The sequence below is a fragment of the Ostrinia nubilalis genome, chromosome Z (assembly GCF_963855985.1).
Source record: "Ostrinia nubilalis chromosome Z, ilOstNubi1.1, whole genome shotgun sequence".
In the NCBI taxonomy this organism is placed as follows: Eukaryota; Metazoa; Arthropoda; class Insecta; order Lepidoptera; family Crambidae; genus Ostrinia; species Ostrinia nubilalis.
This window is the reverse complement of record NC_087119.1, coordinates 25,507,041-25,534,181: the sequence shown is the minus strand read 5'-3', so window position 1 is coordinate 25,534,181 and position 27,141 is coordinate 25,507,041. Positions and strand designations below refer to the sequence as shown.

The following is a 27,141-nucleotide window of genomic DNA, read 5'->3' as shown; positions in this document are numbered from 1 at the left end:
TCACTACGCTTCGAAATGATAATTTTTTAGATAATAATCTCTTTTAATGGAACTTTTTGTAGCCAGCTACGAAATCTGGCTACGAAATGGTCCAAACTAAAGGGTTTCTAAAACCTTTATAACATAGACCATTGTATGGGGTGGAGGGTTGGTAACCTGAGACACAGGAATCTTCCTAGTTCAGGTATCAACCCACCAACATTCTTACTTTGTTTTTCCTGATTGTTTGTTATCATAATATTATCTGTTATGTTGGTGAAAAATAAACATTACTTTACTTTACTTTACTTTACTTTAGTTACTTTTAAACCCTGATCATTGACAATTCAGCTGGTCCCAGGCTGGTTCCAATTCCAACCAGCCAATCTGAAAATCATAAGGGAAACCTATGTCCACATACATAGTAGTGCACCTCTGGCTGAAATTGTGTTGATGATGATGAATGGCGCAGCATCCAAGGTTGAAGGTTTAGTCAATTGAGCGCAGAGAATTGTCTCTTTTATTAAGAACTCTACACACCAAGCAGTCCAGTCAATAAATAAATAATAGATATCCTTGGACATTTTACACTGCGCCTCTAGTCCCAAACTAAGCAAAGCTTGTACTATGGGTACTAGACGACGAATATAAACATACTTAAATACTTTTTTTTTGTAAATACATACATATTATACATAGAAAACACCCAGACCCGTCACATAAATTAAAATCATTTCAATTACTGCCCGGCCGAGAATCGAACCCGGGACCTCTCGGCATAGTAGTCCGTTCTGAACCACTACACCAAACGGCCGACTTAGTTAATAAAGTTTTATAGAGAGAAATATGGCGAACACAATTTCTGACTTCGTGACTTTATTTAGACTAGTTAGGGGGAGGTGAACATATCAAAAGTCCCCGCCCGAAATAAGCCCTTGAGCCGGCGGGGAGAGGGGGGTTTAAAAGTCCCATTTTTCGGTGCGAGCTAGACACATGACCACTATGAACCATATAAAGCTAATTAAAGCTACAGGTGACTTATGTCCGTTTTCACCATCAATCCCTAATTTTTAAGATACCCCTATGGCAATACTTAACAGGAATTTTGTGTTCATAATGGTCACTTAAAAATTAAGGATTGATGGTGAAAACGGGCATTAGTCAAGTTTTTCTATATCTTGTATAGTTTTCGACACATCTGCTCTAGAAGGCCTGTAATATGGAAAAAATCATGTTTGTCTCACATGTTCCCATCATGAAGAAATCGACTAAATCAACACTGAGCAAGCATTCTAGACATGCGGGAGTATGTTAACCACTTCCAGATGACCTAGAAAGCTCACAACTAACTACCTAAGTTGTGTGAATACAAAGGAACAAATAAAAAACCAGTAAGTTTTAACATTTTACTAGTGAAAGATAGAGTTTTATAAAAATCTCTAATTCATTGACTGGACTAAAGCTCACCGACAACCGTCGATCAATAGTCGGCGACTCATGTCGGCGAGTCGATGGGTTTGGTGTGTAGACTAAATTACTCGTAGTCTGTCACATTTTCAAAACTATCCTAGTATTTATTATCCCAAAACATCCGATTTTAACAGCTATGCCCTAAGTGTTCCTACGAAGACATCCCGTTTTTTTCAGGAACTCTTTTTGCAGGATCCCGTTTAATAATATCCGTGTTATAATATTAACGTTCACATGAATATCCAGGTTGCATTTTCCCGGAAAAAACCGGTCTGTTCGAATTTGTTTTAATTTCAAACACATGCCGTGTGTTCACACGACTGTCCAGTTTTACGGAATCCTGGACTACTTACTGGATAGCACAAAACAGGATCGTACGAACGAGCCCTAAGGTGTAGTTTGTTAACTAACTAGGCCAAGCAGAGTTAGGGCGTCTAGATTTAGAAGCTGGGCTACGTGAGATCTACAACTGGCTCACAATGCAAGCCATTATGGTCTTGTCGGAGCAGGATTTTGCATGCAAATGTTTTTGGTGGCATTTTCAGGTGCTTTTTCGACAAATATCTGTAAGTCTAGATATCAGCACGTCACTGCCTTGTTTAATAAACTACGCAATCTTGTATTACCCATTTTTGTTTAAGATACACCATACAAGAATGCATGGTAATTCAGAGAACTGCTCCTGAATCAATAATGTACCTACTACTGCTATTCTATTTATTTATCGGCAGACAGTGGCAGAGTTTGTTGCGGCGCTTCTTCTCAGCACTTGCTAAATGTTGGTATCGAAGCGCTGGTAGGGTAAAAAGAATATGAGACATGTTCGTTCGTTCGTTCGTTTCAGCCAAATGACGTCCACTGCTGGACAAAGGCCTCCCCCAATATTTTCCATAATGAACGGTCCTGCGCTGCCCGCATCCAGGCTCTTTCCGCGACTTTTACATGATACATGTAGAGGCTTCTTAAGAGCGTTTACGCGAAGCGCGGCGTTTCAAGGGGCATCATTGGAAATGATTCGCGCGCGGCGTTTTTTAATAGTTTTCAAATGTTTATAGCAAAACAATAACAATGAATTAAATATCGTTTCAAAGTAAATATTTTAAAGAAGATGTTGTTTTATTATATTAAGCTATTTTTATGTTGAACTAGCTGACCCGGCGAACTTTGTTCCGCCTTAATGGCAATAAATAAGCAGACTTCTTTTTTAATTCGAACGGGATAAAAAGTATCCTATGTCCATCTCCTGGCTGTAAACTACCTCCCTGACAATTTTCAGCTAAATCGGTTCAGCCGTTCTTGAGTTATAAGTGGAGTAACTAACACGACTTTCTTTTATATATATAGATAAAGGAAGAATGTTGGTGAAAAAATCACTTTGATTTTTGGGTATTTCACGTTCTTTTAATTTGTGATTTCTTATTGTAAAATGCTTAAATCTAAAAATTTTCTCTGATAACTATTTGCCCAAGGATCTATGCTATAGGATATAAATGTTTGTTAAATCGTATTCACAGTATTTTTATAAAAATTTCAGCTTGTAAACTGAAGCTAAAGTGGAAATTTACAAAACCTGTGTGGACTTATCTTGATAGAATTCTTAAATACTAAACTAATCGCAATATTTTCTCAATTAACTATTTAGACGACGAAATTGCCTAACTATTTATGCCTATAACATATTTGTAGTATTACTGGTTAATGATTGTAACGAGTTGAAAAAGTACTGTTTTTGCGCCAAACGGCGTAAACGCTCTTAAGAGCAAAATATTTGTCGATTTGTAAGTACTATTTAAATATTCTATACAAAAAGAAATTTTGACTTTGAAATAGCAAGCCTATAATGCTACTCCTAATGTATCTTACTAATACTATATTTTCTATACTAATATTATAAATGCGAAAGTAACTCTGTCGATCTGTCTGTCTGCCTACCTTTCACGCCTAAACCACTGAACCGATTTTGATGAAATTTGGCATAGAGATAGGTTGAGTCCCGGGAAAGGACATAGAATAGTTTTTATCCCGGTTTTTGAAACAGGGACGCGCGCGATGAAGTTTTTCTGTGACATAAAAAATTCCACGCGGGCGAAGCCGCGGGCGGAAAGCTAGTAAACAATAATACTGCAAAGTTTCATCAAAATTGTATCTGTACCCAAGTAACATTTTACTCCATTTAAGAGTTCAATAGTCGTTCACATGTACTCCACAAGCTGTGTATGTCAGCTGTATACGAGCTGTATAGCTTGCTATAATGCTTTTATAGAACCAGTTTGGGCACAAATTAGACAGCTTTAAGTTCACTATGGCTGTACATTAGCAGTATAATAGCATTATAATAGCAGTTTAAGTAGTAACATCGTACTTAAGGCTGACTTACGGCACTATATGGGACGCAGTGTGAACCATACAACGTACGTGAGGACAATAAAGAGTAACAAGTAGCTAAATGCACAGCTTTCAAAGTTATAAAGTCCGACAAAAGTACTCCAATGCTACCTAAAGTTCACGTGTGTCTTAAATTATTTCCACATTTTAATATTAGTTTGGTATTTGTACGTGAGTGCCAAGAGGGAAACAACTCGGGCGGATAATCATTTATGCAAATAATAACACGGGTTTTAAATACTTAATAATGTTAATGCCATTGGGAATGCAACTTTATCGTGAAATTTATACATATTTACAGCTAAAATATTTACGCGCCTCTGTAAAAACGCGATATTCATTTTAAAATATTTAAAACTGGCTGAGAGGAAATCTACAATTTTCAGTTTTTGATATTGGATTGGCTTTATAATTATATTACGGTAATTAATTATAACATGAAACCAAAACTCAATCGCTCTATCTGCGAATTTTGTGATAAATCTGCATTAATTTTGGAGATTTATTTGGTAAATATTTTAGGTTATGTAGAACAAAATGGTGGAAATGAAATACGGCTATGTGAACTGTTATAACTCCAATTTAATGCGGTGAGCGTATATTAGGTTCACATGGTGTTCTGTTAGAATGCTGTTATCTATATGAAGTTCCACATTTGTACCACTACAGCGCTAATGTCTATAAATTTATTCTAATGTGAACTTATGTACAGCTTTAAGATGTACCTAGTTCAGGTCAATTGTGTATCTTTAATTCTTTCAAATACTGAAATTTTAGAGATCCGCAATAAAAATTATTAATGTCCGTTAAATCGCCTAGCCCAGGTACTAATAGTCAAGTATAAATACCTAAAGCATCAGACGGTAGTGTTCCCGGTTTAAATTCGTTTATTATGCTTGATAATTTATTCAAAGCGGAATGAGGAATACGATTTTCAATAGCCCATGTTCTTATTTTTTTTTGCGAAAGGTTAAATAATTGTCCAAATCAAAATGGTATTCACTATCACAAGAACTGCAATCATCACACTCTGATATCTGGTATATTTTGAAGGGAAATTTCAGGTTCAGGCATAATATTTTCCTCTGCATCATGTACAGAACCACCATGAACAACTAAAAACAGGCTTGGGGAAATGTGTAATAGAATATCACATTCACATTCGTGTTCAGCTTAAAGCAAATAAGAGTAGTACTTGTGGACAAATAAACTGCTATTGATGTTAATGGACAACACATATAGTCCTTTTAACAGCCTACAGTGTACATGCGAACCATTGAAACACTTTTGTACAGATAGTAAAAAAAGGTTATTTTAATTATCACAAACAAGTCCTACTACAGCTACTAGCTGTATAACAGTCTAAAACAAGTAAACATAACAGCCTTTGGCTTTATAAATGACCACGTGTGTTCTATTAAAATGCTAGCTCTATAACATCGTACAAGTAGGCCGTTAAACAGCGGTTGCCGTATCTCTACCCTCCTATAATGCTCTTAGTCAGATGGCTGACTAAAGGATAGTTGTTAGAGTATTATAACACCAACAATCGTATAAAAGTATAACTCTACACTAGTCTACACTCCAATAAGTCCCTTAGACAGGTATAGGTGTAATTAATTGCAATAATACAGCTTATACATCACGAGTGAACTGTACTAATGCTTTAAGTACACATTGGAACTAAATGTGAACTCTTAAATGGAGTAAAATGTTACTTGGGTAGTTTTTGCGTGAAACAGTTACAAACATCCATTCTTGCTCACAAACTTTACATTAATACTTATTATTAGTAAAATAGCATAAAAAGAGTAGGTCGTACATTTAGATATCGGACTAAGATTTATATGTGATTGCAGCTTCCGAAATTGGTTGACTCAGCTACCACCACGCCATACGGGTTCGAATCCCGCAAAAGACAAAACTATGGGATGATAACAGTACCATTTGTATGTCTACCCGCTGTCTGATCACCATAGCTTACCTACTTGCGATTATAGGAAAAGTTTACTTTGCTAAGTACCTACGTATCCGACCCGTCGACCTGCGTTGGTAGATAGAGCCTCTTTGACCCATCCGTCGGATCGAATTAGATAAATTATTGGGGTATATAAGAGGAGGCAGCCCTTCCATTGTCCCAGTCTCTGGACGGCCAGCAACGAGTGACGTCCGATTGAGTAATTGCATCAACCAAGATGAACGTATTTGTTTTGATTGCGCTCCTCTGCGTCTTCCTTGGGGCCAGCCTCGGGAAAGGTATGTATTTTTGATTTAATTTCCATTTAAACATCTGCAAATACAACAAAATATGCCAATATTGTCCTATTTTCACTGTGTTTGGTACATTTGAAACACATTTTATTGTCTTTGTTGGATCCACGAAAAAGTATTTGGTTCTAATCTTATTAGATAAGCTTTTTAAGTTGACAAAGGCTGGAATCTTAGATTTATTTTGTGTTAGGAAGGCAAAGCGAGAATTTATTTTAAGTTTTATTTTAAAAGCTCTGCTGCGGATTTTAAAATACTTTAAAAATATATCTGGTTCCTTAGCGAAACGGTATTTATTCTAAACCATTTATAGGAGTGTTCATTAATATAAAATATCCATGTCCTCGTAAGTAGGTCTAGGACGTACGTAGTAAATAAGTGTGATTATTTTCAAATTATCAGTAGGATCAGTATTTATTTTTTTAAATGTTGTGTTGTTTTATATTTATTCTTTGTCTTATTAATCTGCATAAAAGATGTTATTTTGATTCCGAATTTGATAAAATAGGTACATATTTCCGCTGTACGACCAGCATTATTAATTTGACTTTACGCCGTGAGTCAAGCACGGACTGATGTATTTATAGATATTGGTAATTGGGGCATCGGAATGCATTTTTGATAGTGTCATATCTCTGTATTTTGTTTACAAAGAAAAGTGAGTGTGCAATGAATGAGTGTGGAATATTTAATATTTATCAATTTGGTTATTTAATTAAATATTCTTATCGGATTACCTACTTAAAAATATAGTATAGAATACAAATAAATAGCAGAATAAAATGAATCGCAAGTAAAAACAATCCAGACTGAGCTTTTTCTTTAATTAAGGTACGTACTACCGATACATGAGTTAATTTTGTTTAGCAGTATGGCTGAGTTGCACCACCTAACTTTGACCGTAACTATAACGAATACCGGTGCTTTTTGTAAGGAATTTGACAGATTTTCTAACGTTTGTTAAGTAAAAGTAAGATGGTGCAACCCACCCTAAGTAGCTACGAATTTTTAGTTCCAAAACCCAGGCAAAGCTTAACATTAGAAGACTGAGCAACAGTTTATTTAGAAGAGTCCATGAAGTTATTTTTATATTTAGATTTACACGTGTTATGTACATAAGTAGGTAACTAAATATTTACTTGATTTTTCTGTCAAGTTGGTGGGCGGGGCTTGCCACTTGACACGTTTTGTTTGACAAGCAGTTTCATAGTAAACAAAAGCTTGACGTTTGGACTTACATTAAAATTTAGATAGACTAGGCGCAGACCACCGATTTTTAGTTGGCCGATATTTGGACCCGATTTTAATTTGTATTAAGAATCGGCCAAATCAAATCGGTGTAATGTGCGCACTCCCATACATGCCCATACAGATCAACTGCCCGACTAAACTATCGGCCGACGTAAAATCGATGGTCTGCGCCTAGGCTTACGATGCAATTTGATCCCTTAAAATTAAATTAAAGTTACTTACTTACTTAACTACTTAATACGTGTAAACCAGCCATCAGTTACTTTGCTTAGTAAACTTGATTGTATGTAAGAAACTTAAGTGGTCAGTCTTATTAACACTATTTCTAAAAGAAAACTCACGAGAAACGTGTGCAAGAGAACATACAAATAGTCCAGTCAATGAATGCTTTAACGACGGTGTAGAAAGAAATCCCTGGAACACAATTTCTGACCTCGGGACTTTATTTAGACTAGTTAGGAGGTGAACATAGCAAAAGTCCCCGCCCTTAGCCCTTGAGCCGGCGGGGAGAGGGGGGTTTAAAGGTATCACTTTTCGGTTTTTCGCTTAATCCTCGGTAACTATGCGTCCTAGTGACATGGCTACTATGAACCAAAAAAAGCTTATTCAATTTGCTACAGGTGAGACAGTCAAGTTTTTCTATATCTTGTATAGTTTTCGCGGCATCTGCTCTAGAAAGTCTGTAATTTTGAAAAATTTAATTTTGTCTTACATGTTCCCATCAGGAGAAAATCGAGTAAATCAACATTGAGCAAACATTATAGACATGCGAGAGCATGTTAAGCCTAGTTCCAGGGAGGGGACTGCATCGTGCGTATATTTAGACGAACCAATTGGAGCCACTTTCGACTCCTCATCACTCAAAAAGTACTGTGCATTAACACTTCAAATTTGGCTCATGTGTTGAGACTAGCAAGATAAACATCAGCTTCAAATTTCATAAATATACCTCAAACGGTTATTTAGGTATTGACGTTCAAAAATCGACATTCAGGACACTAAAATCTATCTATCACCTGTGAAATGTTAAAATTTACTGGTTTTTTATTTGTTCCTTTGTATTTACACAGCTACCTATCTGGATGCCAAATTTGAACCTTCAAGGTCATCTGGAAGTGGTTAGAATTTGGTCTTATAGGTCAGCCATGTACATTTTTAGACGTCAATACCTAAAGAACCGTTTGAGGTATATTTATGAAATTTAAAGCTGATGTTTATCTTGCTAGTCTCAACACATGAGCCAAATTTGAAGTGTTAATGCACAGTACTTTTTGAGTGATGAGGAGTCAAAAGTGGCTCCAATTGGTTCGTCTAAATATACGCACGTTGCAGTCCCCTCCCTGGAACTAGGCTTAACATGCTCCCGCATGTCTAGAATATTAGCTCAATGTTGATTTAGTCGATTTTATCCTGATGGAAACATGTAAGACAAAAATAAAATTTCCAATATTACAGACCTTCTAGAGCAGATGCCGCGAAAACTATACAAGATATAGAAAAACTTGACTATCTCACCTGTAGCAAATTAAATAAGCTTTTTTTGGTTCATAGTAGTCATGTCACTAGGACGCATAGTTTCCGAGGATTAAGCGAAAAACGAAAAGTGGTACCTTTAAACCCCCTTCTCCCCGCCGGCTCAAGGGCTAAGGGCGGGGACTTTTACTATGTTCACCTCCTAAGTAGTCTAAATAAAGTCCCGAAGTCAAAAATTGTGTTCCACGGATTTCCATCTATAATGCTTTATTGACTGGACTAAAAAGCTTAGGATAAAGGTAAAATATAAAAATGCATGTACCTACTTAATATGTAAATCTCTGTATGAATTATTAAATAAAATAAAAAAATCTCTTTTACGATAACGAAACTACGAAACTGATAATAAATCGTCAGTTATTCGACATTTTGACATATTTCCCATACTGAAACCGTCAGTGCCAGTTATACCAGGAGTTATTTTCGGATAAAAGTTTGGTCGAATCGCGCCTAAACTGATTAAGGGTGGATTCGACCAAACAAGAGTAAATATTAATCTCAGAATAAACTTGTCATTTTGACATAATTATTTCCCATACTGAAACTGTCAATGTGTCAGTTATACCAGGAGTTACTTATTCTCGGATAAAAGTTTGGTCGAATCGGGCCTAAGACGAAAAGTGTGGAGATGTGTAGAGAACCAGGAAAAAACAGGATAATGTTATCCCGATTTTTAAAAGGGGTATAAAAATACGAAGCACGGTAAAGATACGCGTATACAGGGTGTTAGGTAAATGGGTATATGAGCCGACACTAGCCCATGTTAACATGGGCATATATTATAAATCGATGGCTCCTACGTATACTGGCGTAAGTGAAAAAAATAGATTTTACAGGAGAGCCATTTAAGTAGCCAGAACCATATTTTTCGGTCATAATTATCTTCTGACCTACTAAAACGAATTTAATGAAATTTCACATTTAGTCTTAACATGTTATGCTTTTGCTACTGCTGTTATCAATTTATATAATTTTTTTGTATATTTTGAGATTTTACACATTGGCACTTTTATTTTATTTATTGTTCAACGTAAAGAGACTTAAATGACAACGTAAATATAATTATTTTAAGCGATTACCCTCTTTATTTATGCATGTAATTGTTTTATTGTTATCATGTGCTATTATCAATAATAAATCAGTTAGAAAAAGTTGTTTAATGTATCGTTATTACGTTTTAACGCAAATACACCCATATACTGTGTTCGAGATTTAGTTAGGTCTTTTAACATAATGTGTCATATTTTTAAAAATTATAAATAACTTGAAAAAATCGAACTGCCTAAGGCGGGAATTGAACCCACGATGCCTTAGGCAGTTCGATTTTTTTAAGTTATTTATAATTTTCAAATTACTTTGAGATGCGACTCTTAACGCTAAAAATTAAATAACTATATAATGTGTCATAATTTATAAATAAAACAATTTGCTAAATATTTTCATGGCTTTATTTAAGATTAAGATTATAAAAAATATATATTTATGTAAGCAACTACTCGAATAGATGGGAGAATCGAATGATCGGGCTTTATACGTTGCGTATTTTTGCACATACGCCTATTTGCCTAAAATTTTATTTTGTATCTAATGGAAAAAAAATTTTTTTTCTTGCTGATGTTATAGATTAGAGCAAAGGGAAATCATTGCTTAAAATTGGAAAAAGGCGTAAACGGCAGTTTCGCCTTTATACGTAGGAGCCATCGAATGGTGAAGTCAGAAATTTGATATCAGCATTTTAATTTTTTTAATTTTCATGCAAAATAATTTTAATGAGATCCGATTTGTATGAAAATTAAAATAATTAAAATGAAGATATCACTTTTGTGACTTCACCATACCATTTATATGCCCATGTTAACATGGGCTAGTGTCGGCTCATATACCCATTTACCTAACACCCTGTATAGCGGGGAGACCATGATGGCATACTTTATTATAATACATAAAAGCCCTTAGTCTCCGTTGCCATTATACTGAGAGATAAAAAAACTCGTCTAGACAAACATTAGGTAGCATCTTATCTCGTTGTAATACAGGCTATTTTCCGATAAAAATGTAGGTATAGTCTGATGTCTGTACAGTTCCAGACGACCTTCAAGAGAACCTAGACAATCTAGCATTTTAATCATTTAAAGACATTAATTTCATCAACGTTTTATCTAAATTAATAGCCAATTACAGCTTAAAATAGAATAATGCGACACATATAAAGCTGATTACCAAGTTGTCTTTCCGAAGGCTTGGCCGATAACGAATACCTACCATTGATAGTGTAAGTACTTACTTAGTAGGTACTCGTCTTTAAGACGAAAGTCTAGATAAGCTCAACAACACTCGTCCCATGCACACTTTACCCCCCACTGCTTGATAATATAGGTCAGTTCTAAGAGGAAAAATTATGTCTTTATCAAATCACTCAAGGATCTGAGACGTGGTCGCTTGCTACGGGCCTCGTAAGAAGGCTCAAGGTCACCCAAACAGCGATAGAGGAGGATGGCGATGCTATGCTCGGAATTTCTCTGCGTGATCGAATCAGACATGAGGAGATCCGCAGGAGAACCAAAGTGACTTACATAGCCCAAGTGGCGGGGCACATAGCTCGCAGAGCTGTTGGCCGCTGGGACAGAAAAGTTCTCGAGTGGCGACCACGAGCCGGAAGACGTAGTGTGGGCAGGCCACTAGGTGGACCGACGATCTAGTGAAGATCGCGAGAGGTGCCTGGATGCGGGCGGCCCAGAACGGTCCTTGTGGAAATCCTTGGGGAGGGCCTTTGTCCAGCAGTGGACGTCATTCGGAACCAACGAACCAAATCACTCTGATCAAGAAAAGTTGTACAAAAACGAGTAGATAGGACGAGTTAATGTTCTGCAGAAAAAGAATCTTTCAGATTCTTTACAAATCTAGCCTATACCCATCATCATCGTCATTTCAGCTATAAGATCATGTTCAGGTATACCCAACTTAATTAATTGAAATTAGAGTCGCGTAAGTTACTGATATAATTTGCAAACAAACACTGATACAAAGTAAACAGATCTAAATTTCCTTGTTTATTTATAAATTAACGTCTCGAGCCCTGACCTGGCCGAAGATAACCTGGCAGCCATGTAAATAAGATATACAAATATATCGCTTACACGTGGGGTCGCATCCACGAAGTAGAGCAAAAGGTACTTAATCAATTACAAGATATCGAATTCATTTTATACCTATCGGTAGGCACGAGAGGGTGTTAGGGAACTTCAAACGCCAGCGAGACTTCAAATATGCATCATATTAATTACTCGTAATTGTTCACATCATAATAATGTCAATGTGAGGCTTCTGGCGACTGGGACCGCAATTAACTAGGACCGCGGTCCCAGTCGCCGGATCCATAAAAAAAAAATTTTTTCTTCCGGCGACTGGGACCACTCATAGATAACTGAAAAGAAAATATTATTCAATCCAAAATCGGTACAGTACTAAAATCCATGAGTGGTCCCAGTCGCCGGAAGAAAATTGTTTAATTTTTACGCATCCGGCGACTGGGACCGCGGTCCCAGTTAATTGCGGTCCCAGTTGACGGAATCCTCTCAATGTCACCCCTTCCGTGCCGCTCCTATACCTCAAGCACTGACTGAGTGAACCTCTAGACCAGTGGTTCCCAAACTTATTTGTCTACTGCCCACTTTGAGAATAAATTATTTTTAGCGCCCCCCATTTTTATAGTCAAGAGTCGAGCTCAGTCGGTGTCTAAGAGTCCTCCTAGTAGATGACGCCTCCCAAGCCTCTACACAACGTCCCGATTTTTTTTCTGGGTCTCTTACCGCCCCTCTTTAATCCTGCAGCGCCCACAAGGGGGCGTTATCGCCCACTTTGGGAAAGACTGCTCTAGACCTAGTCCGAGATTTGCTTGCCTGCAACGCGGAAGATTTCCACTTCTGCTCTGGTTCCTGGATCATCTTTTTCTTCTGCTTCTTGCTTATAAAGCTGAAGAGTTTGTTTGTTTGCTTCAACGTGCTAATCTCAGGAACTACTGGTCCGATTTGAAATATTAGCCTTTGTGTTGGATAGCCCATTTATCGAGGAAGGTTTTAGGCTATATAACATCACCCTAAAACCAATAGGGGAGCAGTAAAGAAAAATGTTGCAAAAATGGGAAATATTATTCAAATTATTTTCACGCACTTTTGGCAAAAAAAAAATAAGTTACCATCATGGGCTAATCGCATATCTTGGGAAAAAGTCAACTACCTTTAATGGAACAGTGGGAAAAATTAACTACCTTCAAGTGCAAAGCGATCATTCTGTTTGCTGACGTAATCATCCCATATGATACCCCTACTACCCAACTAAGGGCTACCTATGTGCGTTATATCGAACTTGACGAGTACTTTGTTCTTAAGTGGTAACCAGGGTCTGATGATGGAGCTAGAAGTTGGCCATAGGAAGTCCGTAATGAAACGTGCAGCTCCATCGAGTTTGGGCTCGTTTGAATCGTATTGACGAGAGCTTTGATAATATATGGTAACCAGGGTCTGATGACGGAGCTGGAAGGTGGCCATAGTAACTCAGTAACGAAACGATGCAATACCATCGAGTTTGGACTCGTTTGAATCGTATTGAGGAGTACCGCGTTGCAAACCCGTTTAGTAATGTCTTATTCAAACCTTGAATGACTTCTGTTGTTTTTATAACAACAACCATCATCAGATGGTGGTCATCATAAATGATTTTAATGCGTTTATGATATTCAAACATGGTAGAGGTACCTAAGGTGTGCTTTAGCAACAGTACCTAGGTATTTTTTTCATAAATATTTTCTATTTTGTCCTCCATTCCCTGTGGAATTAGACAGGGTCTGCTGCAGTGACTTCATGGTTTGGGTAATGATGCTTATGATTGGTTTCTATATTGCAGAAACCACAAGAAGCCCTCAGCCTGATGTCAACAACATTGAATACGTGAGTATTATTTTTAATTCACTAATTTAATAAAATTCCCAAGCAATTTGAAGAAGTAAACCTGTCTTGTTGTCATCATTTTCTGTTATTATTTTACTCCTGCAGGCTGATCATGGATTCTACAGGAGTTCTTTCATTGGAAACGACGAGTACTTCGACAAGCATTGGAACAGTCTTTGCGGCTATTTCCCGCTCATAGTCACCAAGGACAGTGGACTCGATCCCGTAAGTCTATTATTTAATTTTGTTGCCATATTGTTCATTAATTCAGGATCTGACAGAATCACTTTTGACATATCAACTAAATTCTTAATTCTCAGTCATCGTATTGTTTCAACCAAAGGACGTCCATTGCTGGACAAAAAGGGCCTCGATTTCCTCGACCGGTCTTGCGCTGCCCGCATCCAGGTGCTTCCCGTGACCTTCAGTCAATTAATAAACCAATTCAAACAAAAAACAGCTCCCATGTTAGCCTCCTTATAGGTTTGTGATATGGTGCGTCCAGACAGGGCGCACGGGCTCACGCGGCACGCTGGTCATCCTGCTCACCCTGCTCTTGAGTGAGCAGGATGTTGAGTTTTCCGCGTGAGCCCGTACGCCCAGTCTAGACACACCAATATACTGCCCAAGGCAGAGCAAACGGCCAAGAATTACCTACCTAAATAACAAATTCACAGATTTTCGGTGTAATTTGTTCTACGTAATTATCTTCCAGCCCTTCCACCTTAAATTCAACTTCACTTTCTTCGGCCGGAGCTATTCGCAAGTCCACGTGTCGCCGCACGGCTTCCTCAGCATCGGCAAGGATCGACTGGCTAACCCCGCCGCCACGCAGTACGCAGCACCCCTTATGGCCCCCTTCGAGGGTCCAAGGAGATACTACATTTGCAACGGAGGTGAATACAACACACTAGACTTATGGTGCGTCCAGGCTGGGCGAACGGGCTCGCGCGGCAAACTCGACATCCAGTTCACTCAAGAGCAGGGTGAGCAGGATGACCAGCGTGCCGCGCGAGCCCGTTCGCCCAGTCTGGACGCACCGTTACTACAATCATGGTGACCAACCATATCAATCATCAATTTTAATTTTTTTCATCGTTTCCCTTAAATTAAGTAAAACATAGCAGTTGCTGCAAAAACAAGCTTTTTAAGCTTCCTGCCAAGACAGGAACTGCCAACAAAAGATTTTACAATCAAAATCATAAAGTCCCTAGGTAGCTACAGAATCTTTTTTGCTGCTTCATCACTTGCATTTTTTTACTATTCTTTCAGAAAAGAAGTTCACCGCTGTGTGGCTGGACATGGCTACCCCGGATGATCCGAACACCCAGTTTTTATTTGCAATCACTCTCTACGACAACGATGACATTGCTTTTTCTTACAAAGAGGTTCCCAAGCCAATTAAATCTATTGCAACATCACCAGTCAAAGTCGGACTCAGCGACGCGTTTACCGCCTACTTCGAGAATCCCAAGTGTAAGTAGATTAAACAATTTTGATGCTTGTCCAATAAGTTTTGTGATTTTTAAGTCAAATAATCCTCAAGAACCTTCAAAATAGTTAATGTTAGGAACATCTTCAGCAAACAAGATGTGATAAGGTACCTTTACCTATAGTAGGTATCTCCGTTTTTTAATTTTTTTTATCTACAACGAGGAAGCTCTTGGCAGACATCTCACCAGATGATAATAGAAGCAAGCTTCACACGGAATCCTTAAGCACAGAGGAACTTGCAACGTCAATTATCGTTTTTTTTTAAATAGTATTTTTTTTACAGCCGATGATTCTACAGACACAACGTACAACAGCATTTCCTTCATCAACTACGACATCAAGAACAAGACTGTCATCAAACTGGAACGGCTTCCAACTTGCAGTGATCACTCCGACTGCCGAAGCTGCGTCAGTGCTGACTCTAACTTGAACGTAAGTACTTAGTAAAAACATAAGTACCTCCACAAAATTACAGCTCTCTAGTGCCAACAGTTTCCAAGCAAAACCTCGGACAGACAGACAGACAGATAGACAGACATATTGAAACTAAAAGGTAGCCCTTTTTACATGACTGTCTCCTTAATCCTTTGGGCCCTACCAGCGATTCGAGACTAATACCGGGGGGGAGGGGGAGGGTATTATGTGTAACTCACTAAAAACCTAGGGTATTCCCTATGCCAGTTAGTGGTCGGCGCCTTAAGTATTAGTTAGTGCCAGGACAACGCCCCCCTCAACGAATGGGGGCCGACGGGATTAGCCGGGATTAGCCGGGACTGTCCGACGGTAGTGACATATGCAATGCAGGAGAAGCATCCCTCACGCCTCCAACCACCACCAGGGAGGAGGAAGAAGCGAGTGGTTCAATAACCTTCTAACTCCCAAGTTTTTTTTACCTTAGAATATACTCGTACCTTATAGGTACATACGTCCAACCATGTGTAGTCTAGTAATAAACTGCTCTTTTAGTAGCTCGCCCAGGATGATAATATTATTTATTTATTATTTATTATTTAATTTTACTAGTCAATGCAATGCACAATCGAATTAACCTCATCGAGTAACCATGAGTAAACTTCTCAAATTATTATTTTATACTTTTCGTTGCAGTTCCGAAACCTACAAATATTTTAGTGGTGCATTCTCCTTTTTTCAGTGCGTGTGGTGTGCATTACTGCAGAGGTGTGGGGCGTTTGACTCAAATCTCAACCCCTGGTATAAATGGGGTAAGTAAAACTTTTTTGCCGATACTTTTTTTTAGAAATGTGAAAACTATAAAATTAGGATCTCAGTTTTAGGCCAGTAGAATTAAACACAAAAATGAATTAAATCGGAAATAATTCCTACTAAAGATTTTAGTGCTTTAATGGCTTCATTAGTTGCCCATAAAGACTCTCCTAGGTTTTCGACTTCGACGGAGTTGTGCTTAAGTAGTGGGGGCCCCCGAAAGGGGCGCTTTTTTGGTTTTCCGGTTATAACGCGTAAAGGACTTACCCTATCGAAGAGTGGTCTTCCTGACGGTTGAAGGGAATTTAATCATGCATTAAATAAGACCAAATTCATATGTTTTGAACAAACCGTTCTCGTGCAAATGTTCGGCAAAGTAGAAAATATGTGTATAATTAATTACCCTCTCCACGTCCAAAGGCTCGTTACCCGCAGGCTTCCAAGTCTTGAAAAGGAGCGCCTCAACCAGTGTAACCCTATCAAGGCTTACGAGCTGGATGCGCCTATCCTTGTTCGTCCCAGCCGTTCCTTAACTGCGGTTGCTGCACCTCTTCCTAGCACTTACCTGAACGACTCTGTGTTACCTACTGTGGCTGCCCCTCATCCTTGTATCCTCCTGCACGACTACATTGCCTAGCCGTATGCCTGGTCTAAGGTTCGACGCCAAAAATCAACAACAACAAGTTCATATTAAAACACTGAAGAGTTTTTTGTTTGTTTGTTTGAACGCCCTAATCTCAAGAATTACTAGTTTGATTGAAATAATTATTTTTGTGTTGAATAGCTCATAAATTGAGGAAGGCTATAGGGTATATACAATCACTCTACGACTAATAGAGGCGAAGCAGTAAAGAAAAATGTTGCAAGCACGGAAAATAGTATGCCGCTTTTTTGCTCGACTTGGTGGGGGCACTGCCGTGCCCCCAGATTTAAACTATTTTCACGCGTACGAAGTTGATTTTGTGGCGTCTAACCTTGGACCAGGCATATGGCTAAGCAATGCAATCGTACAGGAGGGTACAAGGAAGAGGGGCGGCCACATTAGGTAACACAGAGTCGTTCAGGAGAGTGCCAGGGAGAGGTGCAGCAACCGCAGTTAAGGAACGGCTGGGACGAACAAGGATAAGCGAATCCAACTCGTGAGCCTTGACAGGGATACGCTGGTTAAGGCGACCCTTTAGAAGGCTTGGGAGCTTACGGGAGGCGAGCTATAGGACGTGGAGAGGGTCATTAATTATTATACACATATTTTCTATTTTGCCGAACATTTGCACGAGAACGGTTTGTCCAAAACATATGAATTTGGTCTTATTTAATGCAGGATTAAATGCCCTTCAACCGTCAGGAAGACCACTTTTCGATAGAGTAAGTCCTTTACGCGGTGTAACCGGAAAACCTAAAAAGCGCCCCTTTCGGGGGCCCCCACCACTTAAGCACAACTCCGTCGAAGTCGAAAACCTAGAAGAGTCTTAATGGGCAATCAATGAATCCATTAAAGCAATAAAATCTTTTGTAGGAATTATTTCCGATTTAAAATCTAGTTCTACTGGACTATTTATTCTTTTCATATTTTTTAGTTGCTGCTAGATGGCACCCTTAACAAAACTCACGTACTACTTAATACTAGATGGCGTTCCAAAATACTTATCAATCAAAGAGTTTTAAGATGTATCGCTAGATGGCACTTACTAAACAATGTAGCTTTACCACTAAACAATAGATGGCGCTATTTGCATACCTTACCTAGTACCCACCATGATGTGCACCACCACTAGTTTCAATCATAGCCGCTAGATTTTGCTCTGTCATTAGTACTTAGTTATACTACTCACTACAAGGTGGCAGTAAAAACTTTCAAATGCTAGTTCTAGCTATTTACTTAGATGGCGTGGTAGTCTTAATTCTTGAATAATAATTACTCCTTACTAGAGGGCGACACAAGCTCATGTACTGCTAAAGATTAGTAAAGTATTTATAAAAAAATCGAAGATTGATATAGGTGACCCAAAAAGTAGTGTCAAGTTAAAGCCCAGAGGTAGAGCAACTGTAGGGCTACCCGAATCACCCCTATGTATGTTCCGCAATTTTTAATAGTTTTCGAGTTATGATTGTTTTTCTGTGCTTAGGCACGTTTTTGGGTCCGTGGCCGAGTCCCCCTGCAATTTTTAATAAAATGTTGACTGTACATTAAACGAATAAATATTTATACTGATCGTACAAATAAATGTTAAATATTAATTTTTACCATAGTGATACCTAAAAATATAATAGGTTTAATTTTAACCTATCATATTTTATCATAGGTTTTATTTACCTATAATAACATGTAAATCGTTTTACCTAATCAAAATAATTGTAACAATCAGTCTTTAAAATAACTCTACTCTCTCTACATTTAACTAACTACAAATAAAAGTTTTAAGTATTTTTAACAAAAAATTAAATACATCATTTTAAATAGCGTCAATCATGCATGGGTTTCGTTGACTGTACTTAGTGCAAAAGCCGAAAAAAATATGATATTAAATTTATTTAAATCGGGGGCTTCAACCACGGGTGCGTCGAATACTGGGGGACTCGGCCACGGACCCCTTTTTTGGTCACTGAAGCGCGAATAGTCAAGTTACATGCCTGTTTTTTTTTATAATAACTAACACGATTGTAAACTAAAAACGTTAAAAATTCTGTAGGTAACTCGAAAACTATCAAGCCCTAGTGTTGCTCTACCTCTGGGCACAGAATTGATACTCCTTTTTAGAACAGCCTGTATAAAAGTTGTATTTTGTCTGTAACGATTTGTATATTTATTTCTAGTGTGTCAACGTTACACCATCCAGAAACCATCGCAGTGCCACACAGAGCATTTTTTGCTATCCAAGGTGGACAACTCCATCGACTGGGCCAAATAACAAATCCTCTCTTATCAGTTCACCCTTAACTTACCTCCGTATTTTTAGACGATCCCTTAGCAAAGACTTAGTGCACGTCAAATTGTTCCATTATTTTAGTCGGTAAATCAATTAGATCACTTTTGGGAAGTTCAAACAGGAAATAAATTAAATTAAAAATAGTTTTCATTGCACCATTTGTATAATAATGTTCAGCTTCTTTTTACTTTAATTTTGTTGTTGTCATCAGTTGCTACAGCTATATACCAAATACCTACTAAGAATATGGGGGTGCACTAGCATGTAAGCCGCCGTCTCACTCGATGTGAGATGAGGTAAGGAAGCGAATGTCTATTATTAAACTACCGGACATTGTCTTTTTTAATTCGAAATACTCACTATTTAGAGTGAAAGTCGCCTTACAAGCCAGTGTTTTATAGCGTTTTAAGTAATTATATTAAGTTTCTTTTATTGTAACAGCAAAAAAAACTAACATAATTGTTTTGGTATATTTTGAAATGTGATTCTAAAACTGCCCATTTTTTTTGTAATAAAAATTTTGCTTTCGTTAAAATAAAATTATTATAATTGCTGTTACAACTACTTGTCGATAGAGGGCGCTACTTCACCTGTTTTATGTTTAAAAGGAGTTGTCCCAAAATGTATGGAGCCTAGGCCCACAACCTGTACACCTACCAAAAAGAAGGGCTTTTAAATGTACAACAGTTTCTTATTATTCAATTTCTTTTAAATGGTTTAGTTTATTCGCTTAAAACAAAAGATTGTTAAGAAAATAGCAATACTCAACCACAAAAACCATCATGGTGGACGAATGTCATTTTGATGACATCTGTCACTTTTGACATTAAGTCGTATAGATGACCCACGCTGAACTGTCCCGCCAAACTCAATGACAGGGGGGCGCTACCATCGTTCAACTATATGGTTTCCAACATGGCAAAAATCGGAACTAGCGATTCGGTATTGACGGTGGCGCCCCACTGTCAATGTCATGCACAGGACAGTTCAGTATTTTGGAACTATATCTTGGTGGAGAGTGACAGATGAAATCTGACAGCGACTGACGTTTAGTTAGTCTATGGTTCATCTTTTTTTTTTTATCTGACGCCATACGCCATCTTGTGTATGCATTTGAGAATGATAATTCATGAATAGTTTTTGATTTTGAGCGGCTAAATTATATGCTAGATTTAGTTATTTATATTTTTCCCTTAATCAGTAGATTTTTCTTGATTTTTGATATGGCGTACAACCTCTGGGCCGAAATTGGGACATCTCCTTTGTGTACTCTGTGTATTCCTTAATATTAGTCAAATGGGCTAAATTAAACTCATTGGGTCATTCTATTAATGATTTATTAAAACAATTAGGTACCTGAATGTAATACTAATGCTAATCTTAATTTTAAAATTTCATTTTGTTATTATTATGAATATTAATTGTGTGTATCATTTCTTGATTATGATTTTCGATTAAATGAGTCTAAATTCTGTCTGTTCTATTATTTTAACTACTTAGGCTGAGTTGCACCACTTAACTTTAACGGTAACTATAACGATAACCGGTGCTTTTTGTATGGAGTTTGACAGATTTTTGACGTTTGTCAAAGTTAAAGTAAGATGGTGCAACAACTCAGCCACATAGTAAGGTTAGTGCTGCTGGTAGTAAAATACATCAATATTTATTTAGTGAAAGAATATTGGGCGTTAAAAAGTACCTATACTAAAATTAAAGCTTAATACCTAGGTACTTACTAGTTAATTTCATAGTATGACAACAATCCTGAAACACGCGGGGATACGGAGATAGAGGTCATTGAATATGCAAAGTTTTCATGGTAGGGCAATAAAAATAGTACATATCAATAAAATTACTTGTATCGATTATATTGATAGTATTGTATCATATCTTATTATCGATTCTATCGATTAAGTAAGTGGGTAATACACATAGAGTTATTAATAACTCTATGGTAATACATGTAGGTAGGTAGGTAGGTATACCGAATAAATCATAATCGATTATTATTCGATTGCAATAATAGATGATATTGCTGAAAATAAGGAATCAAACTAACAATAAAAAAAAAGTAATGATTGGTAATCAATAAAATAAATTAAACGAATCGTTAATCGATAAATCGTTAGTCACTATCGATTAATAATCAATCCGTGATCGACCAGAGCCCCGATTACGGTAACTTTTAACGTTTCCAATCCAGACGCGTTTCTGATTCTGCAATACGATTGGTCAAAACAGCTGACGTACGCTGTTGAACGACCAATCGTATCGCAGAATCGAGAAGCGTGTCTGGATTGGAAACGTTAAAAGTTACCGTAATCGGGGCTCAGTTTGAAACTTTCAAACTGGTCGCGTCATGTGTGGTCTCTCAACGGACGCTATGGCAGAAACTTAGATGCAACTGCAACTTTCTGATGATTCTGATGAATGAAACTGAAACTGAGAGTTTCAAACTGGTCGCGTCATGTGGTCTCTCAACGGACGCTATGGCAAAAACTTAGATGCAACTCAAAATTCTTTAGTTGTCACATCCTACTAATATTATAAATGCGAAAGTTTGGATGTTTGTTACTCTTTCACGCAAAAACTACTGAACGGATTTTGATGAAACTTTAGTATTGTTGTTTATAACCCAGAATAACATAAATAGGCTATCTTACGACAATCTGTGACAAACTAAATTTCAAACCGCGGGCAAAAGTATCGTCACAAATTATAGCCTATAATATGTTATTCTGGGTTATAATATAAACTATGGACTACTTTTGTCTGAAAAAAATGATTTTTATTTATTTTATTTATTTATAAACAATAATACTGCAGTTTCATAAAATCCGTCAAGAAGTTTTTGCGTGAAAGAATAACAAACATCCAGACATCCCGACATCCAAAATATGAAAGTAGGAAGGTAGGATAGTAGGATAGGAAAAAAGGATAGTAGGGTTTGTAATACATATTATTTATTTTATTTGAATAAAATAAAATATTAATATTATTTCATTTATTTGTATTTATAAAATGCATCTTAACTTAAAAAATGTGTATACCTATAACAATTTATTGATTGAAATAATATTTCATTATTTAAATATTTGTGAAATATTTGAAAATACACTCGGCGTCAAAGAAATCGCACCTCCCGCGACAATAATTTGAAGATTTTCTTCTGACACAATTATGGTGCTCCACCAATATTCGTGTTATTTTAAAAAGCCCAATAAATAAACTTAAAGAAAAACACATGCAATTTTTTATAAACAATTAACAGGTACCATAAATTTGACTTGAAAAACCGGCCAAGTGCGAGTCGGATTCGCGCACCGAGGGTTCCGTACAAACCTGTAGGTATATAACTTTGATTTTGTTACAACTTAAAGGTAGTACTATAGAATAGACCTGTGTATTTGAGGGGTAGTAACTTTTTTTTTAAACTACTTACTAGATCTCGTTCAAACCAATTTTTAGACTACATTTTACCACTTTGGAAGCGTCTCTCGCTCAAACTATTCAGTTTAGAAAAAAATGATATTAGGAACCTTTTGAAGACCTATCCACGTGAAAAAGTCGAAATGATGAAATCAGTTCTATGTATGGAGAACCCCCAAAATTTATTGCTTTACTTTTTTATATTTTTGTGTAAAAATCTTAATTCAGTTCACAGAATACATCTACATACATACCAAGTATCAACAGTATAGTTTTTATAGTTGCGGAAAAGTGGCTGTGACATACGGACGGACAGACAGACCGACATGGCAAATCTATAAGGGTTCTGTTTTTTGCCATTTGGCTACGGAACCCTAAAAATCCAATGTTGGGGATCACATCTGGGACCAATTAGACCAATTTTTGGGGTTATAATACCAAATAATGATCTCACATGTCCTCTTTAACAGATGGATAGCGATTAATCCCAATTTAACAGTTTTATAACCATAAAAGTTGGCTCAAACGTAACTACCTGTCGCTTTTAGAAGAGACTCTGGATCCTTCTAAAGACTCATTTTTGGGGTAAAAAAAACCTTTCCTTTAATGAAATGAGTTTAGAACTGGGCTTTCAAATGGTACCAATATTGGTGGAAAGTGGGGATGCATACGTTCGAAAGTGTTTGTCGCGGGAGGTGCGATTAATTTGACGCCGAGTGTATATAACTACTCTACTTCATTTGTGGATTGATTTGATTACAACTATACACAAGCACATTAAACTACACTTTTTATTGCAAATAACATAATATGTTACAAATACAAAGATGCTTATTTAGCTTGATGTACTTGCTCTGTATTTAACAGTGATTTTACATTAACAAGGAATGGTTAAACGATTTACTACTTATTCTAAGAACTGGTCTAAATGTGAGCCACAGATATTTCTATGTAAGACGACGCAGCGACATCGCTCCTTCGTCGCTCCGGGACCGTAAGGCCTCAGCCTCGAACTTAGCGGGCAGCGGGGCGGCGGCGGCGGCGGCGCGGGAGCGGCAGGATCTTATGCGTAAAATCAAATAGACCGGTTCTCGAAAACAGCGGCGCGGCAGCGGGGCGGCAGCGGGCAACGAGCGGGCAGCGGCGAGGGAGCGGGCAACGAGCGGGCAGCGCACTCCTTCTTTTGCCCACAATAAATCGAGCGTTAGGAATAAATTTGAATCGAAATAAAATTGTCGCCGTTGTTCAGACATTTCGTTTGCGAATAAAAACAAATATCTCGACAACACAACCCCGAACACAACACTTCGCCGCTAAAGCGCCGCGCGAGCTGCCCGCTTGTTTCGAGAACGGGTCTGCGTTGCCCGCCCCGCGCCCGCGCCGCCGCCGCTCCCGCCCCGCTGCCCGCTAAGTTCGAGGCTGAGGCCTTACGCATCGTGTGCTTTGGATCTGACGCATTTTTACTCGCACGATATTATTATTGTGATACGACGAGTAGAGGTTCATACATTCTATTCACATATAGTCCCGCGTTTTGCCTATAAAATTACAAGATGTTTTGCATCTGGACCAGCTCTAATACATTATAGAGAATTGCACACGCTTCGAGTACCTAATTAATAGCTCTCGAAAACAGTCAACAGCACGTCAGACTATTAAGTTTTATTGCAACATCGCACCCATTGCAACTACTTATGGTGCCTCAGTATTTAGCTCATAAACTTAATATTCCTTTGGAATAGAGCAACAACCACGAGCTGTAAACAAAACCAGCGAAGAGACTTACAATGCATTGATCGCCATCGCTGCACGCCGGCTGATCGCGTGTGATCGCGTTGGTTTGACTGAACCTTTAGGCCTCAGCCTCGAATTTAGCGGGTAGCGGGGCGGCGGCGGTAGCGGCAGGATCTTATGCGTAAAATCAAATAGACCGGTTCTCGAAAACAGTGGCGCGGGAGCGGGCAACGAGCGGGCAGCGGCGCGGGAGCGGGCAACGAGCGGGCAGCGCACTCCTTGTTTTGCCCACAATAAATCGAGCGTTAGGAATAAATTTGAATCGAAATAAAATTGTCGCCGTTGTTCAGACATTTCATTTGCGAATAAAAACAAATATCTCGACAACACAACCCCGAACACAACACTTCGCCGCTAAAGCGCCGCGCGAGCTGCCCGCTTGTTTCGAGAACGGGTCTGCGTTGCCCGCCCCGCTCGACTGCCCGCTAAATTCGAGGCTGAGGCCTTAGGTATATAACATAGCATAGACTTCATTTCATGATGATGACGTTCATTGACCTAAGGGTTTAGTGTGAGTTTAGCGAGCGCGTTAAAAAATATATGAATATTTTAGTTCTTGAATGTTTCCGCTAGGGGCGCTTTCACTTTTTCCCTTTACTTCACTTTTTACGCAGTCGACATCGAATGCGTTTACGTAAACTCACACTACGCCACTTAAGGTAGCCTTTCGAACTAAGCGTCACAGACGCAGCGTCTTTAGCTTTGGTCTTAAAGGTAGCCTTTGGAAGCGAGTTAGTGACGCGGCGTTGGTGGCACAAGACCAAAGCTAAAGACTGCGTCTGTGACGCTTAGTTCGAAAGGCTACCTTTAACCGCATCCTGTGTGACGAATGCTTGATCATTACTTCTCCTCCTCCTTGAATCGGGCCTTCAGCTGTTTGGTGTAACTGTCAAGCCGGTAAGCGGTCACCTCGAACTGCGACACTTGAGCGTCGATCTGGTCAATCTGCATGAGGAGCGGCTTGATCTGCTGTTGATCTGAAATTTAAAATTGGGTAATAAAATAATAGATAGTGCATATAAAATCGATTTTATGAATTACTAGCGGCTGCCCGCGATTTCGTACGCGTGGCTCCCGTTTTACTCTCTTAGGGGTTGAACTTTACAAAATCCCGTCGTAATGAGCACCTACGTTCTAAAAGGAACCCCCATGCAAAATTTGAGACTCCTAGCACTTGTAGTTTCTGAGATTTCGTGATGAGTGAGTGAGTCAGTCAATCAGTGACCTTTCGCTTTTATAGATAGAAATAGATTTCACTTAGCATCACTGTCCACTTATTTAAAAATTAAGCTTAAGTTTGCTTAAGTTTTTTTTATTTGTTCAACTTTTAACCAAAAGATGGCCACTGCTGGCTTTAAGGCCACAATCCTGAATCCGATCCTCCACATGGCTCTATCGAGTGAGAGGCCTTTATGTATTATGGTCTGTGTTCGCTTATGACCATTTATGCACCACTTTCTCATGGGCAAACCTTTATTATCTTTTGGTTTAAAAAAACATTTTGGGCTGATACGAAGACGAAGATATGCAAAGAATTAACTTTTATAATAAAACTTCAACTCACACATCTCGTTGTACTCCGTGAGAGTTTTGTTCAGGTTGACTGCCAAGTTCCTGAGGTCAGTGTACTTGGTGATGGTCAGCCTGTTGATGTCCTCCAACAAGTTGTAGTGTTCCTAACAATAATTATCAATTAATTATTATTTAATAAATTGCTCATTTTTATTTTATTTATTAAGCATAAAACATCTTTTGGGAAACCATATGGCAGACAATTTATTACTTTGGTAAAAGTTACGATGTGTCTAACCTCAGCATTAAGGAGATTACAAAGAGTACTTATTGATATTCGCGAATCCAATGCTGAAATACATAATTATATTTAAATCATGAACCCTGTGAACTGATTTACAAGTATTTTTCGCTTCAACTGATATTCTACAGTCATGGCTAAACATTTAATTCCGTACCTGTCCAGCAGACATTTCTCCTTGCAAGTAGTCATTGGTGCGCTTGAACAGCTGCGTTGCAAGCCGACTGATGATGGGGTCGTGTGGGTCCAAGACTTCAAAGCTCGAACAACTTGGCGACATTTGTATCTCTGGAAAAACACATAATAACATTTTCAAAGAATGCTAAATTACTTCTAAATGAACTTAACTTTTAAAAAATTACATATAAACATTTCTTTTATTATTATTTACCAAGTCAATTTATTAACATTGTATTTTATACCATAGTAAGTGATCAGAAATGGCATTACGAATTAGAAGAAAATGAATACTGATTTTGTATGCCTTTATGAACAAAATTAAAGACAAATAATTAAGCTCTCCATCAATATCATCCAGTAGCACTGATACATACTATTAAATCCCTGTGACACAACCAATTGTGCCATTCAAAATTTAATTTTTAATCAAATATATTCAGCTAGCTTA

General features: G+C 38.0%; 2 protein-coding genes across 3 annotated transcripts in view; one reads left to right on the top strand and one right to left on the bottom strand.

The window, feature by feature from the left end:
• Positions 1–27,141, bottom strand: part of LOC135086971 (biogenesis of lysosome-related organelles complex 1 subunit 2) — a 94,292-nt gene that overhangs the window by 66,507 nt on the left and 644 nt on the right. The window contains exons 2-4 of one of the 2 annotated variants that reach the window (XR_010260650.1): positions 26,671–26,801; positions 26,265–26,376; positions 25,355–25,677 (exon numbers count right to left, since the gene is read on the bottom strand). Coding sequence is in view for 1 of the 2 variants with exons in the window: in XM_063981819.1 (XP_063837889.1) it covers positions 25,541–25,677; positions 26,265–26,376; positions 26,671–26,801 (380 nt within the window). In the remaining variant the exon portion in view is untranslated. Of the gene's footprint in view, positions 1–24,988; positions 25,678–26,264; positions 26,377–26,670; positions 26,802–27,141 lie in introns of those variants that run through there. The other variant, XM_063981819.1, reaches the window with a different exon arrangement.
• On the top strand, positions 5,978–20,078 carry LOC135086968 (plexin domain-containing protein 1-like). Its single transcript, XM_063981815.1, has 8 exons — positions 5,978–6,090; positions 13,789–13,832; positions 13,938–14,057; positions 14,548–14,728; positions 15,105–15,308; positions 15,610–15,758; positions 16,480–16,549; positions 19,365–20,078. The coding sequence occupies exons 1-8, from the start codon at positions 6,030–6,032 to the stop codon at positions 19,457–19,459; spliced, it is 924 nt and encodes a 307-aa protein (XP_063837885.1). The 5' UTR covers positions 5,978–6,029; the 3' UTR covers positions 19,460–20,078.